Source organism: Vipera ursinii, assembly GCF_947247035.1.
Source record: "Vipera ursinii genome assembly, chromosome: 1".
Taxonomy (NCBI): domain Eukaryota; kingdom Metazoa; phylum Chordata; class Lepidosauria; order Squamata; family Viperidae; genus Vipera; species Vipera ursinii.
The window spans coordinates 7236725-7263116 of record NC_139512.1 but is presented as its reverse complement, the minus strand read 5'-3'; the positions used below and the strand labels follow the sequence as shown (position 1 = coordinate 7263116).

At 41.0% G+C, this 26392-nt stretch overlaps 2 protein-coding genes across 7 annotated transcripts in view; both read right to left on the bottom strand.

The window, feature by feature from the left end:
- The window catches only part of HOMER3 (homer scaffold protein 3), a 39914-nt gene extending 22627 nt beyond the window's left edge, over positions 1 to 17287 (bottom strand). For 3 of the 6 annotated variants that reach the window (XM_083364386.1, XM_083364390.1, XM_083364391.1), the window contains exons 1-2: positions 17135 to 17287; positions 16476 to 16689 (exon numbers count right to left, since the gene is read on the bottom strand). Coding sequence is in view for 1 of the 6 variants with exons in the window: in XM_083364391.1 (XP_083220517.1) it covers positions 16476 to 16480 (5 nt within the window). In the remaining 5 variants the exon portion in view is untranslated. Of the gene's footprint in view, positions 1 to 155; positions 835 to 2163; positions 2280 to 16475; positions 16690 to 17134 lie in introns of those variants that run through there. The other 3 variants (XM_083364387.1, XM_083364388.1, XM_083364389.1) reach the window with 3 other exon arrangements.
- A 3403-nt stretch (positions 17288 to 20690) lies between these two features.
- Positions 20691 to 26392, bottom strand: part of LOC310640924 (semaphorin-4E-like) — a gene marked incomplete at both ends in the record, with an annotated part of 35965 nt that continues 30263 nt past the window's right edge. Inside the window, 2 exons of the mRNA XM_083363508.1 lie at positions 20691 to 21487; positions 25299 to 25351. Coding sequence (XP_083219634.1) covers positions 20691 to 21487; positions 25299 to 25351 — 850 coding nt within the window. The remainder of the gene's footprint in view (positions 21488 to 25298; positions 25352 to 26392) is intronic.

Below are 26392 nucleotides of genomic sequence, written 5' to 3'. Positions count from 1 at the left end.
TTGAAGTCCACAAGTCATAAAGAGGAGGCATCATTCTCCACCCCTGCTTTAGAAGAAAGTTGGAGCTCAGGCAGTTTGGTGTCCCCCACGTGCGGACATTTCAAAGCAGCTACTTCTAATCTTGGGACAATTTTACACCCAGTACTGTAGCTTACATGTCACCTGCATAGGGTTGCCCAGAGGGCAATAGGCTGAACTTCATACACAGCTTGAGAAGATTTCAGAGCTCCAGAATGTTTCACATCACCACAGCCTCGCCAAGAGAAAGAAGTATTTATAATGAGATGGGGACCATCATCTGCAAGCCAGTGGGGTGGGGGACAAGGATCGCCCTCCTTGAGTATTTTGAAGACCAGCTCATTACAGTGCGCTCACCTGCTGACTGAATAAGGAAGACAAGCTTTGATGTGAGGAGCACAATACGCAGAAGAAGAAGAAAAAAGAATAAGGAAGGAAACCAATAAAAGGAAGGAAATGACCCAAGAAAAGTGAGGCAACGATGGACGCAACGTGTTGATGAAATCCAAAACTACCAAAGTAGGCAAAGTCCAGATGTTTGTTGATGAAGAAAAGCGGATGTCAGGATGAAAGGAACTGCCTTTCTGGAGATCTGTCTAGTTAATTCTTCTTGCCTCCACCAAGAGTGAATCAGAGGGCAAGTGCATAAATATAGCAAGAGAAGGAGAACTGGGAGTCTGCTTCTCAGCACGGAAGTCAAGTCAAATGAAAAGAGTCAGCAAAGTGGAAAGCTGGATGCTGATCCAGCATCTTCGGACATCTTTTTAAAGTCTCTGAAAATGCATCTTCATGGGAAGATAATAAGTCTATGTGAAACTTTCAGATACTGGGGCAGTGTAGACCAGGGCTTTTCAACCAGTGGTACCGGTACCACCTGTGGTATATTGGCACCTGGCAGGTGGTACGCGACCATCCTAGAAAAGTGGTAGCAGGGGAGGGGAATGAGCTGAACCGGTGGCAGCACCGCACAAGCCTGAGCGAGAGACGGTTGGAGCTGCAGGGCTGTCAGGGCTCAGCGGAAGCGCCAGGATCAGCGCCAGGCTCCAACTGGAGCTCGGCGCTGATCCTGGCTCTTCTGAGCCCAGAAGAAGCGCCGATCAGCTGGAATGTTGCAGCATCTCCAGGGTCTTGTGATCTACATTCAGATGCTTGGCAACTGATTCATATTTATGACGGTCAGTGTCCCAGGGTCATATGAAGTGACTCAAACCTGCTGTAACCACCCAGCAGAGGGGCGGGGGTGGAGAATAAAAACCAAACACCCTCCCACCCCCTCTGCCAATCCTCAACAGAAATGCTCACAACAATGAAAACCTTGGACAGGAGGAAGAGTGCCGCCGGGCGGGCAGGCACTCTTGCTTGGCTGTGGCTTGGGGGGGGCACTTTTTTCAGTGCCATTGTAACTTCAAACAGTCACTAAGCTAACGGTTGTAAGTCGAGGACTACCTGTACTTCATCACTTTTTTCCTTTTTTTTTGGTCATCAAGTTTTTGACACCTTGTTAGGCGATTGGTGGTACCCGGATGTTGCCATATCCTAAAAGTGGTACAATGGGTGAAAAGGTTGAAAAGTCCTGGACTAGACCGTAGTAGTAAATACCAAGTAAAAGAAACACGGACAAAACTATTAGCTATTTGCCTCCCTTGGGGGCTTTCTTTCTGACAGGTTTTGGAAAAACAACACTAAAGGGAACAAATATAGGTAGTCCTTGACTTATGACCACAACTGAGCCCAAATTTTCTGTTGCTAAGTGAGACAGTTGTCAGGTGAATTTTGCCCCATTTTTACGACTTTTCTTGCCACGGTTGTTAAGTGAATCACTGCAGTTGTTAACTTAGTAACACGGTCGTTAACTGAATCTGATTTTTCAATTGACTTTGCTTGTCAGAAGGTGGCAAAAGGTAATCATATGACCCTGGGACACTACAACCATCATAAATTTGTGTCAGTTGCATGGCGTCTGAGTTTTGGTCACATGGGGCCATGGAGATCCTGCAACGATTGAAAGTATGGAAAACGGTCATTAATTACTTTTTTCAGTGCTGTTGTAACTTCGAACAGTTACTAAACGAACTGTTGTAAATCGAGGACTACCTGTACAATTTAATCTCATCCAACAAAGCTCTTTTTCTGAGCGAGGAATACCTGTGTTAAGAGTATGCTGGTGAGCTAGATGTGCCTCTGTTTTCCTCCAACTAATCTTATATAGATTCATTTTGTATTTTAGTTACATGTAGGATTTCTCCAACGGTTAAGATTCTCTGTAAAATAGAACAGCACTAGCATAAAAACAAAAGGAAAAACTGCCAGTAATCATGATTAATGCAAAATATCTAACAAGTAAAACATTTTGATTAATTTTTTTTTAAAAAAGAATTCTTTCCCTGACAAAAGACACCAGGCTAGTCATCCTAAGGCGGCTTTCCACAAGCTAAATGGAATCAATTCATTCGTCACTCAGCCACGTCATCTCACCCTAACCAGATATTATGGAAGACAGCTGACTCCATCAAGCCCAAGCTGGCTGCTATCCAGAGGTCATCCTATTGGGCCAGTGTATTGGAAAACAGGATGCAGGACTAGACACGTCTGGTTTGAATTTAAAGGCAGTTGTCACTCTTTGCCGCCTCTGATGGCTGGAATGCCCGTGGTGCCACTTCTCCCTCTTCATGCAAAGCACTTTTAAAACCTCTCATCTATTTTTTGTGAAACCTCTGGAAGGACTTTTGGCTGGTCACGGAGCTATTTTCTTCCTCCTGTACTTTTACTCAAATGCAGATCATTAAGTCATGGCAATACAGTAGCTTTTGGGACAGGAGCTGAACTGATTATCTACATGTACACGTGTGTTTGTGTGTGTGTGTGTGTGTGTGTGTGTGTGTGTGTACATACGCATAGTTTCTGAAATCTGAGGAAGTGGTGCTGATTTCTCAACACTATGTGTATAAATCTTTGCTACATTATTTCAACTTTGATTTTTTTTTAAAAAAAAGAAAAGACCAACACTTAGCTCATCAGAGCACTATTTTTTTCATCCTTCAGTTCCAAGATTTGAAGTGAATCAGAGAAAATCAAAATTGGAACAGTTAACAAGAAAAAAAAATATCATTATGAATGATTGGAAATTATGCAACATTTGAAGAAAAGATCATTTAGAATGTATTATTTTTTTCACGTTTATAATTGATAGAAAAAAATGGTCTCTGTCCGTCCGTATTCTGCTGGCTTTTGCCACGGCAATTTTCAAGCCATTCAAAATTAATATTTGAAAGGTTTGGGGTCAAATCAGCCATCTTTCCCCCCTTCTTTTTCCGTTTTCAGTGCACAACCTTGAACGTTGCATACACATCCGTAGATGCTGACAATACCAGGTTTCACTGAAGCACTTGTACCCACAGAGACTACGCAAGGCCACATGGAAAGAAAACAATTTCTACAGAGAAAATCATCTATTTCACAGGAAATACCCCCTGCTTCTTGCTGTCTAGCCCACATTTGCCCTGCTATTTTAAAATAGGGTTCAGTAACGAACAGAAAAAGAAATTCGTCGCTAAACAATGCACAGAAAGCTTTCAATTTTTGTTTCTTACTTGCTTTATTTTAGATGTGTGCAATCTGAGACTTGGTCTAACGGTCAAGGCACCAGGCTAGAAAGCAGGAAATTGTGAGTTCTAGTCCCACCTTAGGTACAAAAGCCGGCTGGGTGACTTGGGAACAATCACCAGAAGATGGTGAATTCTAGTCCTGCCTTGGGCCTGAAAGCCAGCTGGATGGCCTTAGGCCAGTCATTCTCTCTCAGCCCAACCCACCTGACAGGACTGTTGTGGAGAAAACAGGAGGAGGAAGGATTATTATGTAGGTTCACTGCCTTGAGATATTTGTAAAAACTAAATAAAAATAAAATTTGTGATTCCAGAAAGTCTTGGATGTGGTCCCAGACACTTCAACTATAGATTACAATACAGTACCTGTGGCTTTTGCAAGCTGTTCAGATTTTTTTAAAGACTGAACTGGCATAAAAGCACTTATAATAAAGGAACAAATAAATCAGCAAACATGACAGGTGGGAAAGAATTCAATACAGAAGTGGAGAGTAATCGTATTCACAGTACGTCTAGTTAAAATTGAACGCTATTTATTTTGTTTCTACCCGTTTTTTGGGAAAATGCTCTTCATTTAATGTTTTCCTCTTTTCTGACTATGTTTCATGGTCCAGAAAAATTGTGCAGAACCACCTTATTTTTATATCTTGCCTTTTTTTTTCTTCTTTATTGTCTCTTCTGCGCCTTTCCAATTAGCCTCAGCAAGTGCTTGAATCCTATTGTTCAACCAAGCAACACTTGCAATGCTTAACATTAACATTAAGGGGACTGTATAATATTATTGATCTTAATATGCCTTGAAGCAGACAGCTAAGCATACATCCCAAACTGACAGTATACAGTACAGATGGGCTGGAATACATTTCCTCCCATTCTCCAGAAACGCACAATTGCTAGAGATGACGGAGCTACAGCTTCATAAATCTGTGGTGCAATAGGTTGGAAAAAGGCTGGCATCCCTATTTGAATTCAGAGTGAAATACACAGCTCTTTATTCATGTTCAGTTTTCACTTTCTAAAAGTTACTGGAAAAAAATATGAGCCAACAGAAATATGCAGCCTCAGGCCTAGCTCAACCCAGCTCCCAAGGATAAGGTGCATAATCCCCCAAACCAACTTCTGGGAGGTTTAATTCTCTCAGATAAGAAAACCAGCAATAATATTGAGCTGATTTAACAACCAATAATTTGTGACATTCATGAACACCAATATTATATTTATTTATCTGTTTCAGTTCTGGAACTGCAAAACAATTCTTAGCAGCTCAGAATGTGAAGAAACATGAGAGAGGAATACAATCAGATAAATAAAAATATAATGAAGGAAATAAGCAAGATAGGAAATCCAGACAACCCCCTCCCCCCCCCAAAAAAAACCTCTGATGCAATATATGTCAAGAATATTTAACAAGAGGTTCTCTCCATCCCACCCCAAGTCCTGGAAGAATAGTCAAGACTTTCCAGAATGTCATCAGGGTTCTGTGAGCTAAGCAGCACAGCAACCTTGCTTTGCTTTAACGCAAGATCAGTAATGCTGCCCCACAATGGGGAGATTCTACTTTGCTGGCTGTATTTATAGCCATCAACAGATTGTTCCTCACCTGTGAATTTATCTAATTTCCCCTAGATTAGTTAAGCCATACTATCTTGTGTGAGTGTGTTATAAAAGTTAAAACTTGCATTTTCCGTTAATTGTGCTTTCCACAAAACACTAGACTCTCCATTTCTTTTCTTTTTTTCCCTCTTTTCTTTTAAATACAGCAGTATAAATCCAACTTTGGAAAGTTGAGTAAGGATTTTTTTTTTCATATAGTATTTTTTTTCCTGCAAAAGCAAAAAAAAAAAAAAAAGATCACTGGGTAATTCTAGTCTCTGATTTCAAATCTCTTGCCAGCAGTGTTGTGTGTCACCCTGCAGCATTACTGGGTAAATATCTATGGAGATTCTCAATCATCCGGGTCATAGTTGTCCCGAAAGTGCTTTTCATAAGGCAACTGGACATGCACCATCCTATGCACCATCCTATGCACTAATAGACGTATGCATTTTATAAGAGCCCTGGTGGAGCAGTGGGCTAATGCCTCCTTAAGTAACACCAGCTGCCTGCAATTAGTGCAGGTTCGCATCCCACCAGGCTCAAGGTTGACTCAGCCTTCCATCCTTCCCAGGTAGGTAAAATGAGGACCCAGATTGTTGGGGGCAATAAGCTGACTTTGTAATAATGCTGCTTGGGGGGGGGGGGCGAAAGCCCTAATAAGCAGGCATATACATAGAATGAAGGCTACTTGTAAGCCGCCCTGAGTCTTTGGAGAAGGGCGGGATATAAATGGAATTTTAAAAAAAATAAGCAATAGGTTGATTCACAGGAGGCTAGGAATAAAAACGACACAGTTCAAAACCAATCAGTTAACAAGTTTGTTCCTCTTATTCTTGTCTATCTTAATTCTCCCTCCCTTCCTGCAGTTGCCAGTTTGCAATGAATATTCCTCTGACAAACTTTGTTCTTGTTAACCCCCTTTCTTTCTTTCTTTCTTTCTTTCTTTCTTTCTTTCTTTCTTTCTTTCTTTCTTTCTTTCTTTCTTTCTTTCTTTCTTTTCTTTCTTTTCTTTCTTTCTTTCTTTCTTTCTTTCTTTCTTTCTTTCTTTCTTTCTTTCTTTCTTTCATGTTCTATGGGCTGTCTGTGCAATTTGGTTCATCGAACTGCTGCTTAGGTCTTCCATGCCTGCTCTGACCCTCTTCCCTTTCTGCTTACGGAATGCGGAAATATATTTTATCCCAGTCTTGGCTGTCTCGTGCAGGCCATTTGAAAGACATATGCTTCTTGACCTGATCTAAGTTTCAAACCAGAATATACAATTGCTTTCCGTAGTGGATGGCATGAAAGTGGCCCATTAGCTCAGATAAACCTAGCATTTTTGCTGATAGTTGTAGGTACTGAAGGAGGAAGTTTGTAACACATAATCAATCAATATCTGAGAAACCCCAAAAGATGTTGAAGTTATGGGCTGGAGAGCACTTTACAACTGCTACTATCTTGTATACCTTGACTGCTAAAAGGAAAGTAGGATAGAAATCTAACAAACACTGAGCCGGCGTGGTGTAGTAATTAGCTCCCGGAATTGGGAACACCAAGCTCAACGTCATTCTCAACCATGGAAACTCACTGGGTGACTTGGAGCCGGTCTTTATGTGTCATTCAACTGATCTTATAGGGCTCCTGTTGAGGAAAATAGGAGGAAGAAGAGCTTGTTTACCCCATCTTCTTGACTTTCTGAAGAAATGCAGAATATAAAATTAATGCAAAATGCAGCCAAACCTGTATCTAAGAAACTTTTATCGGACCAAACCATCGGTTTTAATACCAACATTTTCTACAATGACCAGAAGACAAAGGGATGTTGTTGTTGTTAGCTGCGAGGTCGTGTCTGACCCATCGTGACCCCATGGACGACGTTCCTCCAGGCCTTCCTGTCCTCTACCATCTTCTGGAGTCCATTTAAGCTCACGCCTACTTGCTTCGGTGACTGCTTATCCCTTTGTCTTTTTTTGAAAACCCTACGGACAGTACCAAAAGACAAAGGGATAAGCTTCCCCTATTCTTCAGCAGTTAGTTATTCAAGTTTCTCTGTATATCAGTCTGAGCAAAGAGGGTTTACAGCCCGACCGGGAAGCTTATTCTCCAAGAACACCGGTGGGTCAATTCTGATAGTCTGTGGGCTCCACAAACCATGTGTGACATGTTTCAATGCCACGCTGTCAAATCCTGAAGGAGCGGGTTGACGTTCATAATCACTTGGAATGAATCAAATTTCAGAGGCTAGGGCCGAAAGGAAGTGGGGCGGCCATACGGAATGTGAACATATTAGGGAATGAAAAATGAAGAATGATATATAGACAGAAAGGAACTAGCTAGCTGGGAGTAGATTCAGGACAAAGAGGTGGGCTGGTGGGGGCCATTCTAGGACAACCCTGGGCTTTAGTGGGCACGCAGGGAGGGCATTAAAAATGGATGATTTCAGAATTTATGGGATGGCTGCAAGGATGTAGGAAATGAGAAGGCTGAGCCCGAAGGCCTGTATCATTAGTTTGGAAGTCAATGCACTCCTGCAAGAGACCCACGTTCAACCCGCAGTGAATTCTGATGACCCTTATCTAGCTCCAATTTGGCTTGACCATTAATAGATCAGATTCTTGTGTACAGGTTGCATGTAATAAACTTGTAGTGCTTCGGACTCAACGCCTGTTCCTGGTTACTTGCACCTGATAAAGGGCTTTTTATGTGAGTTAAGGTCAAAGTTTTTTTAGCTGTTGTTTTTCTTTCCCAAGATGATTCTAAAATCTAGAAGAAATTAGTTTTCTTCTAATTATCTAATCCAACATAGCTCTTGGGAAAGTTGATTTCAGCCAAATATTTCCACAACTCTGACAAGCTCTTACCTTTGCAGGTAGTCCTTGACTTACGACCGATCATTTAATCACTGTTCAAAGTTACAACAGCCTCAGAAAGGATGCTGTATGACCGGTAAAGCACTTCTGGTCTTCGTAAAATGTCGCATCCTCCCACCGTCATAACATTAGTGCATTTCAGGGATTTGGCTCGCGTTTATGACTGGTTGCAACATCCTGCAGTCACGTGACAATTTGCTATCTTTTTTGCCAGCTCCCAGCAAAAAAGAAAAATCACCATTCAGGAAAATGGATTCACTTAAAATAAGCTGCTGTAAAAATAATAAAAGAATTGGGTCCAGTCATGCGGATACCTCAACATGACTGAAATTCTGGTCCCAACTGTGGTTATTAAGTCAAGGACTACCAGTTAAGGTATTTTTCCACTTCTATTTTTTGTTCTACAAGAAAATCTTTAGTGTGGCAACTTCAGTACTTTAAAAACCCAAAAAACGGACAATTCCAAAACCATCTATGCCAGGGGCGTCAAACTCAATTTCATTGAGGGCCGCATCAGCATTGCGGTTGCCCTCAGGGGGCCGGGGTGGGTGTTGCCGGGGTGGGCGTGGCCTACTGTGTGGGCGTGGCTAAAGTGCGTATGGCCTACTGGGTGGGCATGGCCAGCTCTACATCATTCACATAAAGGGTGCCTATGGGGGCCTGGGCAGGAGTGGGAAAGATCTGAGGGTCTCTGGCAGAAGGAGGGTCTCTGGGCCAGGGCCAAGACAGTGGGCGCCATTCCCTCACTGTTTCTAGGATGGCTTCGCGGGCCACATGAAACCATTTTGCGGGCCGGATCCGGCCCCCAGGCCTTGTGTTTGACATGTCTGATGTACGCCAAGGCATATGGCAAAATTGTTACTAAATTGCAATAACCATAACTCCACAGAATAAATCACTGGGAGAATTCTTTACTAAGGCTACCAAATCAAAGGGCTCCCCAAAAAAAGTTTTTCATTGAAGCTACTTATTGAACTGACTTAATGAATTAAATGATATCTCAAAGTCCACAGGGAACAGGTCTTGAACTTCAGAATAAATGCTTTGAACTCTTCTTGTAAGGGATTGAGGGAAATAGCAAGCTAAATTAAGCAATCAATAAGACTAGATTCTTAAATACTGCAGTGAAGAGTAAAACAAACAATGTAAAACCTACAGTTGTGTCCTCTGTAAACAGAAATATATTCTCCACTTCTTTTAAAAGAATTATTTTAAAAGAAAAGAATTTTAAAAACTAAAATCACCATGACTATGTTTGATGACATACATGCCCAGGTCATAGCAGCTGCGTTCATGCAATATGCTAAGCTTTGATTAGTTTCAATCTTGCTTAGCTATTTTGTGGCTTATTTATTATTGATAGAATTTTTATATCACTCCAATCAAATGACTTGGGCATTATACAGAAGAATCTCAAAAGTAATGTCTCAATATACAGTAATCAAGAAAAATGAGTAACCATATAAACCCCAAACTATAGTCACATGGCCAACCATCCTCTATTTGCACCAGGCATTAAAACAATCAAAAGCAGAAACAAAAATAATAGTGGTTTTTTCCATTTGTGTTCCAGAACTAAGTAGATTTTCATAAGAAGAAATGATTGAATTTTGACTAATATTTCCTGGAAAATGCAAGTGGCTGTCCCAATCACATCCTGTTTATGGGTTTTCTAACCAGCATCTGGTTTGTGTCTTTGAAAATAATAGTGGAGAATTCGATTTGTCATGGTTTTTATCCTTTGCAACCTAACAGAATATTGGGAAGAAATAAATCATTGTATATAAATGGGGACTGAGGACTAAGTTAGGGTCTATCTGCCAAGCATCAGGAATATACTCCAAAACCAAAACAGAAGGATATTACTATATTTGGTGCAATGGAAAAAGGCAGTAAAAGAAAGCTTAAGTTTAAAAATGAGCCAGATTTGGTTGGGACCTGCAGAGAAAAAAAAATCAGAAAAAAATATCTGATGGGAGAGACAGTTGGTCGGTCACCAATCACAAAGTTATTGAGTCCTCCATCCTATGTCCCATCCCACCTCCTTCCAGTCATATGACCTCCAGTAGAGCTTTTAAGTAGTTGGAAAGTATTGGGAAGTCACGTTCTACATGCTTTACTGTAACTTGGTCTATGTTCTTATGACATCTGTGTTATTGTTATTGATCAGATGCTAAGTTAGTTAGTGAGGAGTCCTTGGTGCTGTCTGAGTTTAGTTGTTTTCTTGCAGACGTTTCATTACCAAAACTAGGTACCATCATCAGTGATGTTACCTAGTTGGGGCAATGAAACGTCTGCAAGAAAGCAACCAAGTTCAGAGAGCACTAAGGACTCTTTATTTCAACGCTGAGCCACAAATGTTCTCCTAAGTTAGATAGTCCTGTGGAATGATGGTAAATTAGCCCTCATAATCTTTTTGCTCTTCTGCTTGTTACTTATAGTGAACCTAATTTTAAACTGAAAGGATGCTCTTGGCAATGCAGGTTTAGAGCAGACAATAAAACTGCAGTTTAAGGACATAACACAGATCAAAACAACAATCCATTTTATTCAGAGGTGGACAAGTCTTTGGCAGCCCTAGGCTGCATTAACCTGAGGTGAAGGGCTAGGCCAGGGCTAGGCAACCTTGGCTCTTTGATGACTTGTGGACTTCAACTCCCAGAATTCCTGAGCCGGCATGGCTCAGCTTGGAAACCTCTCCCTTTCCCCTCAGCATGGCTGGCTCAGGAATTCTGGGAGTTTATTTATTTATTTATTTATTTATTTATTTATTTATTTATTTATTAAATTTTTATACCGCCCTTCTCCCGAAGGACTCAGGGCGGTGTACAGGGCAATAAATATTAAAAAACAAAGTACGGTACAAAAGTTAAAAAACAATTAAATAATTTATGCCTGATATATACAATAGTTAAAACCATATTAAAAACCCAACCCCAAACCCATCAGACCAGGCTGGACTGCTCAAATAAACAGGTTTTTAGATCCCGCCCCTGGGGCCCACCAGTCGACATTCTCTGATCGGAGGCACCCTGAGGAGGCCCTCTCTGTGGGAGCGCACTGGACGGAGGGAGGTTGACGCCAGCAGCAGGTGCTGCCGTAGGTAATCCAGACCCATGCCATGTAGGGCTTTGTAGGTCATTACCAGCACCTTGAATCTCACCCGAAGTCCACGAGTCATAAAAGAGCCAAGGTTGCCTACCCCTAGCCTAGGATATAAAATGCACAATGTCATATTACACTCCTGGGTAGGATTAGATGTTTTGGAGTCAATTTGCAACGTATGCATTTTCAGTGTGTCACATGTACAGTAGTTTTTATATTTCCTGACTTAAAACAGTGAGAAATTACCCTCAGTGGGAAGACCCCTAAGAGCACAAAAGCCGTAAGTCAGAATGTCCCTAAGAGCACAAAAAAGGTACGTACAGATCGTCCCCAACTTACAACCACAACCGAGTCCAAAATTTACATTGCTGTGTGAGAAATGTGTTAAGTGAGTTTTGCCTCATTTGATGACTTTTCTTGCCACATTTGTTAAGTAATCACTGCAGTTCTTAAATTAGTATTACGGTTGTTAAGTGAATCTGGTTTCCCCATTGACTTTGCTTGTCAGGAGGTCAAAAAGGGGATCACATGACTCTGGGACACGGCAACCATCATAAATGTGAGTCAGCTGTCAAGCAGCCGAATGTAAGTCATGTGACTATGGGGAATGCTGCAATGGTCATAAGTGTGAAAAAATGGTCATAGGTCACTTTTTTCAGTGCCACTGTAACTTCGAATGATCACTAAGAGCCTTGGTGGAGCAGTGGGCTAATGCCTCCTTAAGTAACACCAGCTGCCTGCAATTAGTGCAGGTTCGCATCCCACCAGGCTCAAGGTTGACTCAGCCTTCCATCCTTCCCAGGTAGGTAAAATGAGGACCCAGATTGTTGGGGGCAATTAAGCTGACTTTGTAATAATGCCGCTTGGGGAGGGGGGCGAAAGCCCTAATAAGCAGGCATATACATAGAATGAAGGCTACTGCTAAGTTTGTAAGCCGCCCTGAGTCTTCGGAGAAGGGCGGGATATAAATGGAATTAAAATAAATAAATAAATTAAAATAAATGAACTGTTGTAAGTCAAGGACTGCCTATATGTGCCAGACCCACTCTGCACCTAGAGATTACCCACCCTGACTCAATCCAATATCCTGTTCCTCCAGCAGGCAGCCAAATGCCTCTAGGAATAAAGTATGCAGGACCATACTATTTGTTCCCCAGCAATGAACATGCACAGATGCTCTGTTGCCTCTGAATTTGGAAGCTCCATTACCTGGCGGAGATATTTTAAGGCCTTGATTTGGGGGCCCCCCACCATTTCAAAATATCAATAACCTAAGATATACAGATGATACCACTCTAATGGCAGAAAGTGAAGAAGAACTAAAGAGCCTCTTGTTGCGGGTGAAGGAGAGTGCAAAATTTGGGTTGAAACTTAACATTAAGAAAACCAAGTTCATGGCATCCGGCCCTCTCAATTCTTGGCAAATAGATGGGGAAGAAATGGAGGTAGTAACAGATTTTATTTTCCTGGGCTCCAAGATCACCGCTGATGGGGACTGTAGCCAAGAAATTAAAAGACGCTTGCTCCTGGGGAGGAAAGCCATGGCAAATATAGACAGCACACTAAAAAGCAGAGACATCACCCTGCCAACAAAAGTGCGTATAGTCAAGGCTATGGTCTTCCCAGTTGCAATGTATGGCTGTGAAAGTTGGACCATAAGAAAGGCTGAGCGCCAAAGAATTGAGGCCTTTGAACTATGGTGCTGGAGAAGACTCCTGCGAGTCCCTTGGACTGCAAGTCGATCAAACCGGTCAGTCCTAGAGGAGATCAACCCTGACTGCTCTTTAGAACACCAGATCCTGAATTTGAAACTCAAATCCTTTGGCCACCTAACAAGAAGGAAGGACTCCCTGGAGAAGAGCCTAATGCTGGGAAAGATTGAGGGCAAGAGAAGAAAGGGACGACAGAGAATGAGTTGGCTGGATGGAGTCACTAAAGCAATAGGCGTGAGCTTAAATGGACTCCAGAAGATGGTAGAGGACAGGAAGCCCTGGAGGAACGTTGTCCATGGGGTTGCGATGGGTCGGACACAGCTTCGCAGCTAACAACAACACCATTTCAAAACAAAGCTTGGGAAAAAAAATCACTTGTCAGTTTCATAAAGGTGAAGATTCCCGTTCAATGAAAAAAACACTCAGAGGCGAGGCTTAAAGTCCCAGTGTTCCATGAATGACCAAACCCCACCCCTGTACAAAATGTCTCCATATTTTTTCTTGTATTGAACAAGAATAATAACTATTCTTTTTCCATTATCCGCATGCATCCCTGGATACTTTTCTCAAAGTACGTATGTAAGGTCCTGTCTGCAGCTTATTAAGGTGGAGGACTTCTTTAATTTTAAAACTCTGGAACATCTGCCTTCTCCTTTTGAGCTTGTTTTCTGAGCTAGCAGCAGCAAGGAGGAGCCTGGGAAATGTGGCTCATTGCTGGCAGACAGCCGGCTGCTGAGTCAGCTGGATTGAAGGGGCCAAGGTGAAAGTGTTGTTGTTTTGACCTCGTCTTTTCTCCAGCTTTATTTGGAGGAGAACTTGGAAAGCAGAAGATTTTCTCCCTGTGACAAACTGCTGCCTTAAGTTCCGTTATAAATACTTGGAAAGGAAAACATAGTGGCACCTATGGCAGGATCTAAACATTCTTCTGGACAATGCCCTTCCAACTGTGGAAATACCACTCTTGGCTTTCTTTCACAGAATAATAGGGTTAGAAGGGACCTTGGAGGCCTTCTAGTCCAATCCCCTATTTCAGACAAATGCTTGTCCAACCTCTTCTTAAAAATCCTCCAAGGATGCAGCACCCACAACTTCTGGAGGCAGGTTGTTCCACTGATTAATCGTTCTGTCAGGAAGTTTCTCCTTAGTTCTAGGTTGCTTCTCTCCTTGACTAGTTTCCATCCGTTGCTTCTTGTCCTGCCTTCAGGCGCTTTGGAGAATAGCTTGACTCCCTCTTCTTTGGGGCAGCCCCTGAGATACTGGAACACGGCTATCATGTCCTCCCTCACCCATCTCTTCATTAAACTACACATACCCAATTCCAGCAACCATTCCTTGTTTTAGCCTCCAGTCCCCTGATCATCTTTGTTGCTCTTCTCTGTACTCTTTCTAGAGTCTCAACATCTTTTTTACATTCTGGTGAGCACAACTGAACGCAGCATTCCAAGTGTGGCCTTACCAAGGTGTGATAAAGTGGTACTAATACTTCACGTGATCTTGATTCTATCCCTCTGTTAATGTAGCCTAGAAGTGTGTTGGCTTTGTAACTCCATAGGTCCCTCCATAGGATGCCCAGCTGATAGGGTGAGGTACTTCAGCGAGCCACCTGCCTTAAAGACAATGAAATCCATCTCTCATTGATGAGTATGGACAGCACTGAATGAAGGCAGAGCCCAGCCTCTGCTCATTGACTAGCTAAGCTATTTCACTGAGTCTAATGCTAAGCCTCCTAGGGACGCGGTGGCTCAGTGGGTTAGGACGCTGAGCTTGTCGATCGGAAGGTCGGCAGTTTGGCGGGTCGAATCCCGAGTGCCGCGTAACAGAGTGAGCGCCTGTTACTCGTCCCAGCTTCTGCCAACCTAGCAGTTCGAAAGCACGTAAAAATGCAAGTAGAAAAATAGGGACCACTCCGGTGGGAAGGTAACAGCATTCCGTGCGCCTTTGGCGTCTAGTCATGCCGGCCACATGACCACGGAGATGTCCTCAGACAAGCGCTGGCTCTTCGGCTTTGAAACGGAGATGAGCACCAGCCCCTAGAGTCGGAAACGACTAGCACACATGTGCGGGGGAACCTTTACCTTTACCTTTTTAATGCTAAGCCTGGGGTGATGGAGGAAGGGAGAAAAATAATGCTGCCCTTGGGTTTGATTCCATCTCTCCACTAGTCATAGATAAATAATAACAGGAAGCTGCTTCCTTTGTTCTTCTGTTTGCCTCACCAGCACTTAGCTGATCCCTAAAGACATTCTGGTAGCTAGTACAAGATTAATCAATCTCTTTTCCATCTTACCCCATTACATACTCCCAATCTACATACACACACAAAACATTTGAATTAAGAACAGGGTATCTTGTGCCAGGGAATTCCTGCAAGTTGTCACTTCATCCAATACTCAGCTTTGTAACATCTTTACTTTCTCCACAGTAGTATGGAGATATTGTACATTACAATGATGATATATATTATCGTATATTATGAAATATATACTACTAGCACACCATATATTGTGCATTTATTATTTAATAAACCTAGATAATATTACCTTCCCCTCTGGATTCTTGCACCATTGATGTCTGCTTCTTTGACTGCAACTCCATGTTTGCTTATAAAACTGAAGTGGGTCTCTCACTCACATCCACAGGCTGCCCAAGGTATGTATGTTTGTAATTATGAGACTTACATGATTGTCCATTTTAGGCATTATAACTTGTATACAACTACAGTAATAAGGATATAAAGAAATAACAAAAACCAATATCCCCTCAAAACCCAGCCCCCAACTTCTCTGCCGTAAAACATTTTTATTAAATAAAAAAAACAAGTACAGATATTCAACCGTATCCTATTCCAATGCCTATGAAAGGCTAGAAGGGCAGGAGCCTGCTGGAAATCAACAATTAGGTTTCTCAAAGCAAATTCTGCATCTTTGAGCAGGCTTTTGTGGTCCACATACAATGATTCAACAATAAATGGGATGATTAGGAAGGACAGGGGGCCACACCAAAGAAACTTACTTGCTGTGAGTTTACATTGTACATGTGGTGGAGGAGAGAAGCTTGGATTGACAAACTCCACCCCTTTGTCAAATTGATGGACCCGCGGAAGTGTTGGTTGGTGACCAGGGTAATGACTTACAATATGCAGATACACACTAGACTTCAACAGGAATGAATGGGGGAGGGCGGGCTGATCATTCACAAGCCACTTTAAAAGGGAACCATTTGTGTGCTAGGGTGAAAGAGAGCAGCAGCGTGAAAGGGGGGTGGGTGGGTAGGTGGGTGGGAATGAGAACAAAGTGTGTACCAGTATTGAAGGGGATACAATCAAAAAATAAATGCCATCCTTTTAACATACAGGGAGATTTATATTACCACATTCCTCCTTCTTCTTCTCCTCACATTAAAACCCTGTACACCAGGAAATTCACACAATCTCTTCCTCGGATTAAATAAAACTTTGTCTTTGTTGAGTCGGTTTTTTTTTAAAGCAGCAAAACTAAAACAAAAAACAAAAAACGCCCCCCCCCAACCCCGTAATGTTACAACTCTTGATTTTTCTGCAAGCACCATTAAGGGTCAAAGATCGGTTTTCTCACCCCATCTTCTCCTGCCCGCCTGCCTGGGTCTCTTTCAGTTGTTCCTTTGATCGAATCTCCACGTTGCCTCTCTCTCTCTCTCTCTCTCTCTCTCTTTTTTTTCTTTCTTCCTTTTCACTCTTTCTCCGGATCCGGATACTCCTCAAATTTCCTCCGGAATTTCACTTTGGAAATCCATGACTTTGTGATGGAAAAGGCGGGGTTGGATTCTGAGCTTGAAAGAAAGGGAGCGCATTACCACATGCGCATTCACACACACACACACACACACACACACACACACTTCTTCTTCCCAAGGGTGTGGGGATGGAAGAGAAGCAGAAAGGATAAGAGCAGCTGTTCCTTTCGCTCCAAAAAGCACTCCCTTTCCAAATCACCCTAAAGGTCCCCCGAGATAAGAACTTTCTTTCTCAAACCCAAACCCCCCCCCCCCCCCCGATTCTCTTTCTTCCTCTTGAGTTGGAAAAAGGCTGGAAGCAAGAGATTGTCATCTTTTTTGTTGTTGTGGTGGTGGTGGTGGTTTCTGTGAGCAAATATTTCTCGCTCTTCTCTAGCGCTTCAGGCAAACCCACAGCTTTCTCCGCAGCGCTTTAAAACAGAAAGGGAGAGAGAGAGAGAGAGAGAGAAAAAAAAAATCATGTTAAAATGGAGCTGCTTACCGACTTTGTTCTTTTGTGGAGGATAATGCCGGCAAGCCTTTGTTCTCCTTTTTTTTTTAATTTTTTTTAATTTTTTTTTTTAAATTTATCTTCCTTTATCTGCAAACTCCGCTTGGTTTCTATCCCATTTCTTCTGAGTTATTTCCAAAGGGGCGGGCGGGGGCGGGGAGGGTGTCTTCTTTGTTGACTCTCTATTGCCATCTGCTGGAGGAAACCGGACTCCACAGCTTCTGCAGTCACGCCGGAGTCCTCCTAGAACAGCGTTTCCCAACCTTAGGAACTTGAAGATGCGTGGACTTCAACTCCCAGAATTCCCCAGCCAGCTATGCTGGCTGGGGAATTCTGGGAGTTGAAGTCCACGCATCTTCAAGTTCCTAAGGTTGGGAAACGCTGTCCTAGAATTCAAACCTTTTCAAACGTGTCAAATATCCGATGGACAGAGGAAAGTTGCTACAAGACTAGAGAATTGGCCCTGGCCCGGCACGGCTGTCATAGTTCGAACTGAAGCCATTGTTTAAAAATCTAGTATTAGGAATCACAGAATTGGAAAAGAGCTTGAAGTTGGCTTATTCCAAGAAGTCCTGATTAACTGCTGCCTACCAATCTCTCAGGTAGGGAATCTAACGTGTTCTTATGCACCGTTGGAACAGCCCATAGGAATAAAGATTAAAAAAGCCTTTATTGTAATTAGAAGCCATTAGTCGGGATTCTGTTTTCTAGAGCAAGAAATACAGATTTTTTTTCCCCCAGTGTGAGATTCTTCAAATAACTGGCCAACTTTAGCAAACTAAATATATTTAATTTACTATAACTTTTCTCACAGAATGGAATCGCCGCAATTTTTACCATCTTTTTAAACAATGCTATCCAGCCAGCTCAGGCGCAGAACATTCAACAAGATGGGTGGCAAATAAATTTAATTAAATATTTTTTCTCTAGCATACCGATTGATCAGCGCTCCCAGGAAGCTGGAGAGAATAAGAACCCATCCATGCTGTTGATTTGTAGATAATGTATTCAATACTAAGTTGTATCTGAAATAAGATGAAAACACAACGGTCCTTCTGGATCCTGTCTCTACCCAACCATGGTAATTAGAGGGAAAAGACAAGTCATGACCGGGCATGAAATGTTGTTGTTTGCTATGGAGAAGATGGTCCATCCAGGAAAACACACCTCTATAAATAAAAGCCAACTGGACTGGCAGTTACCTTAAGACAGACACTAGGACATCATTCTCCAATTACCTGGGGGCAGCAGGCCACAGAATCTGTTCTTTTAAAAGCCTTCTGCTGTTTTCTACTTATCCCAGCTCTATGTCTGATGACTGAGGTGACCTGACATTTCTTCATGGTCATCTGGCCTTGGCCCAACCATATTCAAAGGCAAGATACCAAGCTGTAGAAACAAGCAACGGCTCATTTTTGTCTGGAACAAGAGTTAACTGTTGCTTTTGTGGCTAGCTTGTCAGCTTTGCAGGATACCTGTTTATTGTTGGATGATGCATGAGATACCATGCATGAGATACCTGAACGAGATGGGCAGTTTAAGATTAAATCAGTGGATATCATCATAATCATTAACAAAAAAAGCTTGTCTATGGACAAGAACAAGATAATGAGGACAGGTAGCACACCTGCTGATTTCTTCCATAATTTGGTTAATGACTTTACTACTGACTGGCTACTGTTGGAAACTAAATATTGGAGCACATCAGCTTTCCCCCAGTTTTTCCTAAGAAAGACTTTAGGATGATGAAAGATTTTTCCTAATACGTAGGACAATTGCATTATTTTCAAACAGTCTGACTTAATTACTTAATTACTAGGCCTTATGGGAGCTAGTAATTTGGAGAGTGCCAGATTGGGGAAGATTCTCTTTTGTTTTCATTTCAGTGGATACACCACAATCTCAACCAGGCTATCAGCGAGCTACGCCTTGCCTTACCTTGCCCTGCCTTCAAGGAGCATGGATTACAGTGAGACCTGAACCCAACCTTCTGTTTGAGTACAACATCTCAAGCCTGTGAGTCACAAGTCTCAAGTGAGAACTTCATGTGGAAATTTGTGAACAGCTGAGTAATTAGTGCTCCAAATAAATTGCCCCTTTACATTTCCAACTGCAAGTTTCAAGGATGCGCCTTAGATGAACAAGACACAATAGCCAAAGTGATCCCGCCAACATTCCTCTCCTATTTCTTTCGGCCCAATTAAAATAAGCCGCCTTGTGCCAGATAATTAGTTTCTAAAAAAGGCTGTCGATATTAGATAGCCGATTGCCAGCACGTTGAGGATGCTTGTGTGCTCTACTTTTCAAAATGTCCCTTCAAAACGTAAAAGTTTAGCCTTCTGTTGCCAGTGGTAATGAAAGGACAGCGAAAGTGAAGCTAAAACAAGGAAAGGTCGTGTCGTTTTAGATCCAAGGTAAACCCAGGATGTCGTGACATTTGCAGAATTTTTATCTGATCATACTTTTGAATAACACCTACATTTCTCATTGTAGCTTTCTCATTCCAGTTGCTAGAGTGGCTAGTCTGCCAGAAGAACTAAATATTCAAGGATACCTTCTTCAAGAGATGCTCAGCAGCCTGCCTGCTGAATCTCTGCTTGATTTATGCTTCAAGCATATCTCCTTCCAATCAGCCTTCACTTGGAGAAGGTAGACAATTCTGCTCTATTTCTGCATTAGGTACCATTAGTTCCCTGAGTTGTTCCCAAAACAGAACGATGCGCTCTCAGAGAAGAGTGCCTGATGTACTCCTGGAAAAATCATTGGTCTGAGTTACTCACTGCCAGTCACCAAGTGGACAATTTTACTGCTTTTCAACATCTGGCTTAACTGGCTCCATTACTGGAACAAAAACACCGCTTCGAGAAAGATTATTTTGGCATATTTAAAGGAGTCACCGTTTCTTCCATTTCAGAGGCTTGCTGCAAATTCGTGACTCAGAAATAAGTATGAAAAGCGGCTTTTCTCAAAAGGGCAGATCATTCTTATTCTTACACATTTTAAAATGAAATCTCAGATGCAAGAACACTTGCTAGTTTTAATTAGCCAGAATCCTGGAAAGCAATCACTACAATGGCAGAGTGTCCTATGGACCAGTGCAATTCTTGAAATTTAGCCATAGAAATGTGTCATCTCATAGTATTGTAAAACTCACATGTGATTACAAATGGAATTTGTACAACAATGGAAAATACAATCCCATCTTTAAACAAATGGTTTGTCTAGTGTAAACAGAAAATGCTGTTTACAAACATCCTGGAATCCATACATAATACTTCTCAGTTTAAAATAGTTATACTAATTTTAAGAATTAGAAATGAGAAGTATTTATAATTTGCTGATGGTGGCATTTCCCTACAGTGTTCTGAAAATATGGGAAAAATATGGAGAAAAAATAAGGCTTGATTAAAAAAAATTCAAGAGATTTATTTTTCAGAACCCCCCTGAAAATGACAGGAAGAAAATGATGATCCATTTAGAAATTGAACAACACTTTTTTTTTTTTTTTAAAAAAAGTGTTTCTGTACATAGCAACTAGTTTGTGGGATCAAAGAGGCGTTGAACAACTTCCCTTGGAGCAATCTTGTATTTCAGGGTTTTTATCTGGAATTTTGGTTTCATCCATGACCAGACAATTTGAAGAACTACAGATTTTAGTGGAGTTAATGCTTGGCTTCATTTTTATAGGGCAATCCACTTTGGAGGAAGACATCAATGGGCTTGATTTGCCAGTGGAGATGGTCATTGTTTGTGAGGTTGAGCTTGTCTGAGTAAGGTCTACATGCTCCAGACTCATTTCTGCACTTGCCGATTCATCTGCTGATGATTTAAGTATGGAGGTCCAGGGCAGGGAGATATAGCCCTTGTAAATATTCCAAGAAAGCAGAAGGAAGAAAAGGAGGGCAAAGACAGACCCCACACTTATTAGACTGAACAACGAACTCTGGATTCTTCTGGATGGTGCTTGCTTTGGGTTCTCTGTCTCTGGGCCTCCCAAAGGTTTGCTCTTTGGACCGGCTATTTCAGAACACAGCTGGTTTGACAAGTCACACTTAGGACTGTAGAAAGTTTTCTCTGGCTGGGGCTGAAGGAGGTAGACAGCTACTGTTACACGAAAATTTCTCCCACTGACGGCTTCAACAGAATGACATTCATAAAGCCCAGTATCGGTAATTGTTACATTAAAGACAACCAGTCCTTTTGTATGGATGAGATATTTGGCCTCTTCTTCCCGCAAGCGGCTCTTGTTAAACATCCAGAGGAGATTGGCTATGTTGGATAAAGGTTCGCAGTTAAGATGAGGGCTGCTGCCAAGGTTGACAGGGTAGCTTCTGATTTTCTTTTCTGAAAAGCAAGAAGGCTTGGTGGTCAGCTTATAGCTTCCTGCCTCGTGCTAGGAACTATGCCAACCTCTTCTTTACTGTCTGTACTAGCTACCTGTCACACGATCTGTATTGCCACTAATGGAAGGGGACATATGGTATTAACATTTTAGATAATAAATACAGTAAGACACTGGTAAATTATACACATTTGGGATCCTGCATAGAGATGGCTCAGTGGGTTAGGACGCTGAGCTTGTCGACCAGATGGTCGGCAGTTTGGCGGGTCAAATCCCGAGTGCCGCGTAACAGAGTGAGCGCCTGTTACTCGTCCCAGCTTCTGCCAACCTAGCAGTTCAAAAGCACGTAAAAAGGCAAGTAGAAAAATAGGGACCACTATGGTGGGAAGGTAACAGCATTCCGTGCGCCTTTGGCGTCTAGTCATGCCGGCCACATGACCACGGAGACGTCCTCGGACAAGCGCTGGCTCTTCGGCTTTGAAACGGAGATGAGCACCAGCCCCTAGAGTCGGAAACGACTAGCACGCATGTGCGGGGGAACCTTTACCTTTACCTTTACTATAGAGATATCCAATATGAAGGATCTTCTTACAAATAAATGGCTTTAATTTTACGTAGCAGTTGTCAGAGGAAAAAAAGTTAAAGAGGTTCTAGCTCCCATTCGCCTCTGTGTCGTGTGCTTTGAAAGGGCTGTTTAAAATGTGTTGCATGGTGCTTCGGGTTTTTAAAAAAAATTTTAATGTGTTTTCAGCTCTTTAATATTTGCAATCTGATACCAGCTTCTCTCAGTGCCAGGGATTTTGGTATCAGCCAATGTGCTGCTTCTGCGGATGCTCATGTAGGAATTCCCTGGGTTCAGCCCAAGGTTAAAAAATGAAGAAGTAGTACTTCAGAGAAGATGACCCCAAAAGGAAAAAGGAGTGCTGCTTGTCCCTGTCTTCAATCAACTCCCCAAAGTCAAGACAATTTATATCCAACAACAGCATGCCTGTTTAATCGAATAATTTAAGCTCAGAGAAACAACGTTTTAGACTCACACGCATACAAACTGCAAGACTTTCAGTGTATCTCTGGGAAAAATCACAAGACATCCTCTGCTGGGTTGAAAAGGAGATGAAAGCACTTAAACAAGCAGGCAACAACTCTCCCGAGTCTTTCAGTGAATTGCTATCCTATATTAAGACCCACCACGGTTGTCTCTACTGCTGTTTTTAGCAATGGATAAATGGTTTAGACTAGAAAACCTTTTCAGTTACACTGTGTGCTATGAAATTATTGGGACAGGATGGCATAGTGCTCATGAGTGACAAGATAGAAAAATGTAGTTATGATCTTTATGTTGGAAAGAATTCAGGTCCAATGAAACAGTTCCATGGGTCTGTGGAGAAACATTTATCCATATCTGCGCAATAGGGAGAGGGAAGAAGAAACCATTATTGTAGTTACTATGGAGAAATACCATATTTGGAGGAGAGATGTTTTGCTGCTGCACATCCACCTCTGACATTACTGTTGCCAGGCAAAGTCAAATAGCAAGGTGATCCCAATGCATTAGCCTAACTCCAGATCATCTGCAGTGGTTTGTGCATGTGCCTGCACATATTCAAGTTATATGAGAATATGGAAGAAATAATAAAGCCATTGGTTGTCAGTATCCACTCAAGAAGCATATCACAGAAGAGAAAAGGAGGCAAAGACAAATGGTTGACATACTAGGAATTATTGGAAAACCATCAAGCGGAATTTAAGATAAAATCAAGAGAGCAACTAATAGCAGAGGGATATAGTTATATCATTTAAAATTATCAAAAAGATTCAAAATGAATAAAAAAAGCTTAAGGTATATTAGGAAAGCAGAGTTTGAAGTACAATTGTGCACTGTGATCATGAACATGTAATTGCTAAAAGGTATAAACTTTTATTGAAATTTGAAACAGGAAGAACAGATTAAAGACTCTATGATAAAGTTGGCTAAGAATTCTGGTTATGACATACAGATGAATCAGTGGCAAAAGGGTTGAAATTTACATTATGTTATGTTCTTAAAGGGAATGTTTATAAATTTATATAGTTGGTACATCACACCAGAGAAATTAACTAAAATGTATAAAACTATTTCATATCTATATTGGAAATGTGAACAACATAAAAGGACATTCTATCATGCTTGGTGTATATTTTAAAAAACTAAAAAATATTGGATTTGTGATGCTTGGGGTCATGGAAGATTATTTCAATATATGATTATTGTAGCAAGATTGTGTGAACAAAAAAAGATTTGACAATATTCACTATGGAGGAATGGTTTGTGAAACTAACAGATCTTACTGAAATGGATAAATTAGAGAAAAGACGTCTATATTTATTGGTGACTGGAAACAATTATGGTGTAAAAATGAAAAAAATAAGCATATGGTTTTGAAAATTAGATAGGACATATTACAGAAAAGAGGTTCATGGTGTAACTTTAGAGATTTTAAAATATAATTATAATTGCTGTGGAGAATATCTGAAGTTTGTATCCTTTTCTTTTTTATTTTTCTTTTATTTTCCTTTCTGGCATTTTTGGCTTTTCTTTGATTTCTTCTTTTTCTTCTTCTTTATTTTATATTGATTTGCATTAATGTTTATCTTTCTTTTTTAAATTTTTAATAACAGTTACAAAGATATGCAAATGATGCTATCTTTTATGCCCTTAAATTCACGGCACATTTGTTGCATCAGATCACAATCTGAATACTTGTTTATATAGGATAGGCTTTTTTTTTCTTTAAAGCCATGTTAGATTACCACTTTTTCTGTTTCTTCTCTACATTTATTTCAATGCATAAGTAATATAGGCTGTCCTCATTTAAGCGACCATGATTGAGACATACAATGTGGTCATTAGGCAAAGTGATTGCTAAGTGAAACAGTGACTATGCTTATGATCTTATTCCAGCTGTTCATTGCTTTATAGAGCTGCGAAAATTGTAGATGCAAGGATTGGACATAAAATTACTTTATTCAGTTATTGTTGTAATTGAATAGTTGCTAAATGAGGCAGTTGTTAAACAAGCACTACCTGTAATTAAAAGTTTTAATTCACCTAATTTTGTCTAAAGAGCTTTTCTCCTGCCAACTAGTGACATATGACAATACTTTCTATTAGTTGCACTCCCAATCTCTTTGTAAAATTTAGAGTATTCTGCATTTTTTCTTCAAGCTCATTATGTGGCATCCAGACAATGGTTGAATGTTTACAAATATATTAAAAAACTGGATAGAGGGCATATTATCAAGAGGGTTCTTGGTAATACACCCTCTAATCCAAGAATCGTTAGATAGCTGAGTCCGAGAGTGATCAATTTAAATTTTTCACAGTATATTAGAATGATGTTACATTATAGACATCATGGAAAATTTAAATGGCAGCTTCCAGATCAGCATGGACTAGAGTACTAATCATGTATTTGTTTAAGAGAAAGCAGGCATGGTAGTTGTCAGCAGTGTATCCTATTTAGACACTAAAGGCCCAGAAACTGCCCAAGGTTATGGAGAAACTGTTACCAATGTGTCCTTTAGCTTTGGTTAAAATTGGTTTAAATAATGAAATTACCTATACAGCGAAAGTGATAAATCCACCTTAAACAATTCAACTTTGAGTAAATGAGGATGGATTATAGCATTTAATATTAAATGGTTCACATAAACTTGGAATAGTTGTATGGTGCAATTTATCTTATTATAGCAACCATTTTGTAACTAAACAATAGTCACTGTTTAGAAAATATATGTTGCCATGAGAATATTTTTTTAAAAAAATTCCCCTACCTACTTCAGGACACCTGTAGATATCACCATTCTTGATGCTCTGGATTAGATCTCTTAACAAAAGAAGAAAGAAATTATATAAACTACTTCATAGAGATATTCAAAAACATTCAAAGTGGACAGAAATCTTCTCTTAAAAATCTTCTTTCTACTTGAAATGCAGAGAAAGAAGTCTGAGAATAGCAGCGATCAGAAACTATCCTACAAAGAGAGGCTAAGAAAAATTTGCTTCAGTGGCATAAACTAGATAGAAGATGGGATGTACCATTTGTAGCTGGCACTTTTGCATGGGTTTCACATTATACCTATCCTAGTTTTTCTGCTAAGTAACCAATACCCATCCCGTTTCCAGGGCATTTCCCTCTCCCTGCAGCTGACAAGCTATCTTACTGCCTCAAGCTCACATACTGGGCTTCAATGTTGAAGCCTCATCATTAACACCAGCACTGCAAGGAAAAGACAAAGGCTGGACAATGATTTTGGCCCCTCCTCACTAGACAGTTGGAGACAATGGGGCTAGTTGAATGCTTGCAATGGCTACAACAGGGATAACCATGGATATCCATGCAACTTTGTCAAATCGTTGTGCCTAATCGCTCAACTCATTATATCACATCTGAGTGATAATTGGGAGATGTTCAAGGCATAATTTACAGCGAACAAAACCTCCTGACTCAGGAAAATCTTGTCATATACCAGACGGATCTGTGTAAAGACTCTCCTAGCCAGGGCTTTTGTCTGTTTTTAAGGATGAGCTGAGTCTAGGAGAACTCAGATATTACAAACCAGCTCTGCACGGGAAAGTATGGAATCTGAGGGTTTCCTTCTTCAAAGCTCTCCATTTTTTGTTGGGATTAAGTCTACACCTTTTTGTCCTCGCAATCTCCAGACATATTTGAAGGCTCGTTTGCACAATACGCCAACCAATGGATGGGCTGAGACAATACTGTATCATAAAATAACCCAGCATTAAAGGATAAAAGAACTGACCTCAGTCCCAAATGAAATCAAACCTTTACTATGGTCAGAGTTCAGCATAACGCTTGCAGTCTAAACAACATTACCAAGCAACATAGGTTGTGTTGAAATTCTCT